The 6606-nt window shown below is 61.6% G+C and overlaps 1 protein-coding gene across 1 annotated transcript in view; it reads right to left on the bottom strand.

The window, feature by feature from the left end:
- Nucleotides 1-6606, bottom strand: part of HMHA1 (histocompatibility (minor) HA-1) — a gene marked incomplete at its 3' end in the record, with an annotated part of 9826 nt that overhangs the window by 1308 nt on the left and 1912 nt on the right. The window contains exons 5-18 of the mRNA XM_010181188.1: nt 6124-6218; nt 5855-5992; nt 5589-5653; nt 5239-5349; nt 4581-4661; nt 4184-4357; nt 3789-3926; nt 3391-3581; nt 3162-3305; nt 2767-2837; nt 2239-2340; nt 1936-2099; nt 1290-1478; nt 817-954 (exon numbers count right to left, since the gene is read on the bottom strand). Of these exons, the coding sequence (XP_010179490.1) occupies nt 817-954; nt 1290-1478; nt 1936-2099; nt 2239-2340; nt 2767-2837; nt 3162-3305; nt 3391-3581; nt 3789-3926; nt 4184-4357; nt 4581-4661; nt 5239-5349; nt 5589-5653; nt 5855-5992; nt 6124-6218 (1801 nt within the window). The remainder of the gene's footprint in view (nt 1-816; nt 955-1289; nt 1479-1935; nt 2100-2238; nt 2341-2766; nt 2838-3161; nt 3306-3390; nt 3582-3788; nt 3927-4183; nt 4358-4580; nt 4662-5238; nt 5350-5588; nt 5654-5854; nt 5993-6123; nt 6219-6606) is intronic.

Raw genomic sequence — 6606 nt, 5'->3', positions numbered from 1 at the left:
GCGGCAGCGGGGTTTGGGGCTAGGCTGCCCCTTGCAGCAAAGCTGTGCCCCCCAGACACTCTTACAGAGGAGTTTAAACCCTTTTCTATGCAGCGAGACCTCAGGTCATGGCTCAGGACTGGTTCCTCCTCTCTTGATTTTCTCCTCTGCAGAAACCACAGAGGCAGCTCCGAGCCCTTCTCCCAGTTCAGGGGGCCCAGGGTGAGGGTCCCCCCTGAAGCTGAGCCCAATTCCTGTGTGGAGGGGCTGCGCCAGCCCCCGCAGTGCAGCACTGAGGAGTTCAGTGTCGAGGCGGGGAAAGCAGCTCCCCCCCCCCCCGCCTGCAGCTGCTGCAGGATGTGGGCGATGCTGCTGCACCCCCGGTTTTTGAGTTTGCTGGGGGTGGGGAACTGCTGAGAGCAGGGACCAGCACCCAGGGAGCACAATGCAGGGCAATGTGAGGGGCTCAGCACCCATCTGAGCTCCCCCCTGGCGTGACCCAGGAGCTCATCCCTGCTCGGGGAGCCGTGGGCTCAGCCCGGGTCTGTAGTGCACAGTGATCTTTGCTGGATCAGTTCCCTTTCCGCATTCGCGGTTCCCCATTGTGAAGTAGGGGAGGATTTGGTGCCTCGGCGCCATTGTTTTCCATGGATGTGGAGGGACCGCGTGGCCATGGCAGGGGGGGGGGCGGGGGGGGCGCCCTCCCCCTGCACCCAGATCACACCCAGTTTGGGCAGATTTGCCCCCGGTGGAGCCAGGTTTGGTTTGGGGCCGTTGGCTTCCCCAGGCGCCCCTGCCCTGCGTCCTCCCCTGCAGACGGCGCTGCCGTCGCCTCACCTGCCGCAAGTAGAGCTTCAGGACGTTGCTGATGTCGTGGGGGGAGGCCTGCGACAGCTCCACCAGCTCCTTCCCATTCTCAAAGGCCTGGCAGAGCTTCTCCACACGGGTCTTGACGCCGTTCACCCGGTAAATGCCCTGGGAGAGGAAAAAGCGGAGCTGAGTGAAGGGAGGTGCTGTGTGGGGGGGGGACAGGGAGCTTCCAGCTCCCACCCGCTCCTTTTGAGGCTGGAAATCCCTCTCCGAAGCCATTCTGGGGCATCCCCTGCCAGCTCAGCCGTCACTGTCACTCCTGCTTCAGGAAAGAGGGAGAGAAGGGAGTTTTGGAGCTCAGAGTTTGGGGTATCAAGGCTGAGTTCACCACCCGGAACTTTCTGTCTTCCTGCCCCCAGTGAGCTGCAAAATGAGCCCTGGTTTTCACACCAAGGCAGAGACACATTTCAAGAGAAGAAGAGGGGAGAGCGAGCGGTCACCTTGGTTTTCAGCGCCCGCTTCTCAATCTCGGAAATGCACTTCTTGACAATGAAGGGGATGCCGTCAGAGCTGCCCTGTGACGCCTTCGTGAAGTCTTGCCCGAAAAGCTGCAGCTTCCCCTGGAGCTTCTTGTGTCCGCACTGGATGGCCAGGGTTTCCAGGCACTTCTTGTGGCAGGCCAGGCAGCACTGGAAAACACCGGGAACAGCTCAGGGGTGGGAGACAACCCTGTGGGATGGGTGGGAGGTGGCCCCTGAGACCCCGGGCATCCCTCGGAGCACAGGCTGAGAGGGACACAGGCAGGAACAACCCTTTTTGGAGACCCTGCAGGAGCAATGAACCCCTCCCCAAAGGAGGAGTCTCCCTAATCACAGGTCAGAGCTGGGGCAAGGTTGTCCTCTGCTTCCACAGAGACCCCAACCCCCTGGCTGTGGTGACACCCATGGCTTGGGCCACGTCTGTGTCAGGGCTCGTGGCTGGTGTCTGCTGTGAGCCCACAGCACCTGAGGAAAAAGCCACACCACGACGTGCAGAGTGTGTGACTCCCATCTGGGCACAGCGCAGACCACAGAGACACACACAGGGAGCGGCGAGGCCACCCCGCTCCTGGGATGTGTCTCCCATCTGTCCCCCACCCTGCGTTACCTCCTCGCACTCCGCTCCCTGGAAGTAGACGTAGCTGTTGCACTCCCGGCACTTGGACGGGGCACGCAGCTTCCTCAGCCGATGGGTCTGGGCAGCCCTGGACAGGCCAACGTTTCGGAAAGGCCCAGTGGGAGCCGCCATCTCCGGGGGGATCCCATTGATGCCTGCAAGCGGAGCAACCAGAAACGCAGCTGAGCAGGACCCAGAGCCACTGAATTTGGGAAAAGTCAACCTGCAGTTGGCTTTGTCACAGTGTGTGGGAACATGGAGGGAGCCCCGTGTCACCCCCGCGCTGTCACCTACTCTGCTCGAAGGGGGTGGTGCTCTCGTCCCTCTCCTCCAGCTCCTCACTGGAGGATGCAGTGCCATTGGATGACAACCGCTGCAACTTGGGGCTGAATTCACCTGCCAGGAGAAATCAGAGAGCTGAGGGGGACTGGCAGAGCAAAACCATCTGCTGAGCTGCTCCGAGGCTTGTGGGCCATTCCCGCAGTGAGCAGTGTGTGCCTGGCATGGCTGGGGCAGCTTTCTCCATTTTCTGCAGAAAATGAGAAACTGGAAGCTGGCAGGGGCTGTGTGTGCCCATGCAAAGCCTCTCAGGAGAGAAGGCTGCAGCCAGAGGAGTGGGAAAAATCCAGTGGGGTCCCTCATCCCCCTCCCCATCCATCCCATCCCATCCCATCCTGTTGCAGACTGGGATCAGGGGTTTATTTACAGCACTGTTATCACAAGGCAGACAGAAAGGAGAGGTGTCAGGTTCCTCTCAGCCCTGGTGCTGTGTTTTTGGGCTGTAAAGGGGCCACGCTGCCTGCCCGGGGCTGGTTTTGGTACCTGCGCTTGACTCCAGACTGCTGTCAGCTTCGGTGATGGATGTTGGCCAGGATTTGTGGACCTGGTGTCCCCTCCCACCTGCAGAGAACACAAAGCCCTGCTGGGATCGCATCCCGTGGTCAGGAGAGAAACTGGGGTGGAGAGCCCAGACTGGGAGACCCTGCAGTGGTTGCTTGGTTTGCTGGGACAGGGACTGCGATGCCTTCGGTCTCACACCCAAGCCAGGGTGAGGATGGGTGGGAGAAGGGGCTGTGAGGCAAAACCTCATCAATCTGATTTTGTGTTCTTCAGGGAATTCCACCTGCAAAGCTCCAGCCTGTCCTACCGATGCCATGGGAACCCCCATAGCGCCCATGGGGTCCTGCTCCATCCCTGCTCTGCCGCAGGCTCTGTACTTACCTCTGCGCTCGGCCGCCACAGCCCCGCTTTGCTCCTTGGCCTCCGCAACCACCCCGTCCTTGGGCAGCCCGGCCCCGTCGGCGCCTGCAGGGAAGTCGCTGGCATTAAAGCTGCCTTTCCGTGTCCGAGCAAAGGGAGACCTGGAGGGCAGGAGGGAGGAGAAGGTGGTGCCAGCCCGGGAGAAGGTGAGTGAGAGCAGGAACAGCTCTCCCAGTCCTCTCGTACCAGGCATTGTGGGACACGTAGGGCTCGAAGTCGTATTGGGTGTCGGGCTCGTCCCCGCGCTGCAGCTGCCGGACGTGGGAGGCGTATTGCTGCCCCGGGTCGTACAGCTTGCTGCTCTCGCACAGCGTCTGGAAGTTGACGGGCAGCGGGGCCGTCTGCATGTGCATGATCTGGTAGAAAGAGATGGTGGCCTAAAACAGACACAGGGAAAATCAGAGTTGAGCTTTGTGAGGTGATGTGTGCCGGAGGAGCTCCAGGTTGGATGAGAACTGAGGAGCAGGGAGCAGTGCTTAGGCTGCAGCCTCGAGCCCTGGATTTTCAGGGGGACAGCTCTGACCTCTCCTGAGCAGGGCATGGCTCCCCCTGCCCTGGGGACCCCCCGAGCCAGCCCCACTCACCATCTTGATGACCTGGTCGCTCTGTTTGATCACTTCATGGATCTGCCGCAGGGAGTTCACCTTGGTGTCCTCCAGCTCCTGCTTCTGGGTGTTGGCATCTGCCACGCAGGTCCGGTACGTGGCCATCGCCTCCTCTGCCTGGCGGGGAGAGCAGGGGATGGAAACTACCCATAGGTGAGGAGGACAGGAGCAGCAAGGGATGGAAACCACCCACAGATGAGGAGGACAAGGAGAACAGCTCTCTGCACTGGCCCCCATCCCTCTAGGCGTTCCCACTCTGTGCCCTGGGATCCCTGGGATCAGTGTGCTCAGCTCTGGCTGTCCCGGTGCTCAGGCATTGAGGGGTGAGCAGGTTCCTGATCCGCAGCCAGCGCCTGGAGCGGCCGTGGTCCTACCTTGTTCTTGGCCTCCTCCTCCAGCCGCCTCTTCTTGTCCAGGGTTTTGGTGGCGCTGGCCGTGCTCTGCTGCTCCTCTTCCGCTTTCACTGCCACGTACTTGGCCTTGTCGTGCTCCTCGCTGCGCTGCATGTAGATCTGCTTGGCCTTGCGCAGGTTCACCTCCGCCTCTTGCTGCCGATGACAGCAGGGACTGGGTGAGGCTGAGCCCTGCAGGGGATCATTACCCCCCACCCCAGCTCCTCGGGTCCCTTTCCTGGCCCCTAGTTTCTCCAGTGTCCCCCAACGCTGCTGGAGGGGGGTGAGGAGCTGAGCATCCTGACAGGGTTCGGTGCCGGGGGTGCCAGGGTGGGCTCAGGGGGTGCAGACCCAGCTGTGCTGTGGGTTGGGCACTCACCAGCTTCCTCTGCGCCCGGTGCCACTGCTCCTTGATCTCCTTCCTCCGCTTCTCATGCTCAAGGCGTCTCAGCGCCAGCGGCTGCATGGGAGGGAGAAAGAACCCCCTGAGGCTGAGCGGCACTCGTGGCTCTTCCCTTCACAAAGACTTTGCAAGGAGAAGCTCCTGCAGCCACTGCCATCATGGCCCAGCACATCTGGGCTGGGTTAAGGGGCAGGGTGGTGGCACGGTTGAAAATCCACATCCTGGGAAGTGCAGGTTCCCTCCCGGCCCAGCCAAGCAGAGCCACCCTGGCCAGGACAGACACGGGTCCCCTCTGGAGAGTGGGGAGAGGGGCACAGCTCGGTCTGTGCTGCAGGGGGAGCGTGGGGACGCAGAGCATCCTCTGATGAGGGTGACGGGGGGGCATTAAGGAGGTGTTTCTTGAGGTGTCAGACTGGGGGGTTTCTCCTAAACCCTGTGCCTGACCCCCCAAAGGACCTGGCAAGTGGCTGGGCTTGGGCTCACTGATCCACCAGTGCCAGGGCAAAGCTGGCGATGCTGAGTCCCAGCAGTGCCTGAGCCCAGCAGCAGCTGCATCCCGGGTTCTGGACGAGGCCACCAGCCCCCCTCGCTGCCCGGCCGAGGGGAAGACCCCCCCGACCCCCCCTGTCCTCACCTGCAGGAAGGTTTGGTGTTGCAGGGTGCTGGCTGCCTGCAGCATCGATGTCCCGTGCTCCATGTCCTGCTCCAGCGCCAGCAGGTAGATGGACAGGAAGGGCATGTTGGTCTGAGGAAGGAGAAAACGCGCAGCCCTCAGCCCTGGCACCGCAGTGAACCAAATGAGACGCAGCCTGGGCTTTCACAGGGTCTCAGCATTTTCCTTTGCTTTGGACGCATTTATTTTACCAAGCAAACCGCTCAGGAGAGCTGCACGCCCTCCTCAAAAAGCCAAGTCAAACAAATAGAGCCCCCCAGGGCTGCTTGCCCCTGGTCCCACCTGGGCACCGGGTGGCTTTGGGTGCTCACCTCCTGGCTGAGGGTCTGCTTGCAGCTGTTTGCCATCTTCTGCAGCCCTTTGGCAAACTCCATCTCTGGAAGAAAAGGGTTGGGAGTGAAATGACAGAGGAGACACTGAGATTTCCCGGCCAACGGGGTTCCTTTTGAAAACACATCAGGAACCTCAGGAGTGAAGTTGCCCCCCCTGCCCTTGCAATGTTGGACTCCCACAGCCCCCTTGGTTGTAGAGGACCTTGGCTGGTTCTGGTGCTGCTGTGAGGACCCCCCTGTCTCACCCAGCATGGTCCTTTTCTCCAGGTACCCGATGAGGTCCTTCATGTACTTGGAGATGTTTTTCGCATACTGGAGGGCAGCGTCCACTCCCCCCTCACAGCGCTGCAGCATCACATCCACCTCCTCGGGGGGAGAACGGCCTGGGGGGGATGAGAGGGGAGATGTGGGGGGAAAGAGGGGACTCCGAATGTTCACTGCCCCCGTGGTGGGGAAGCAGAAGGCACCGGCTGGGTACCCCCCCCCAAACCCTGCCCCGTGCCTGCCTGCTCACCCGCATCGTAGCTCTCCATGCCTGGAGGCATCCCATCCCCGCCAGGCCCGGGGATCCCACTGTAGAGGCTCTCCATGGTCTGTGGGAATGGGGAAAGAGAAGGGACCGAGTGGGGAAGGGGAAGGGGAGCGCTGGAGGGGCTGATGGATGGATTGGGGGCAGAAATGGGGCTGGTGGAGCAGCTGAGGGTCTGTGGTGCCCAGCCTCGACCCTACAGCAGGCTGGGAGCTGACAGGAATGGCGCTGGAGAAAGCCTTTATGCAAACATCGGACCAGGGCAGAGCTGAGCAACCAGAGCCTTGATGTCTGTGGGCAACGTTGCTCCATTCCTTCCAGAGCCACCCCCTGCCCTTTGGATGGAGTCCCCAGTGGTTTTCCCCTCCTGGGGGCAGTGGTGAGGACAGGAGCAAGCAGAGGACGCCCACATGCAGCTCAGATGGGCCTGGGGGGGAGCTGGGAATCCCACGGCTGGGGGGGGGGGCG

The sequence above is a fragment of the Mesitornis unicolor genome, unplaced genomic scaffold, assembly GCF_000695765.1.
Source record: "Mesitornis unicolor isolate BGI_N332 unplaced genomic scaffold, ASM69576v1 scaffold48623, whole genome shotgun sequence".
In the NCBI taxonomy this organism is placed as follows: Eukaryota; Metazoa; Chordata; class Aves; order Mesitornithiformes; family Mesitornithidae; genus Mesitornis; species Mesitornis unicolor.
Note: the sequence above shows the minus strand (reverse complement) of the source record. Positions and strands in the feature narration are given on the sequence as shown.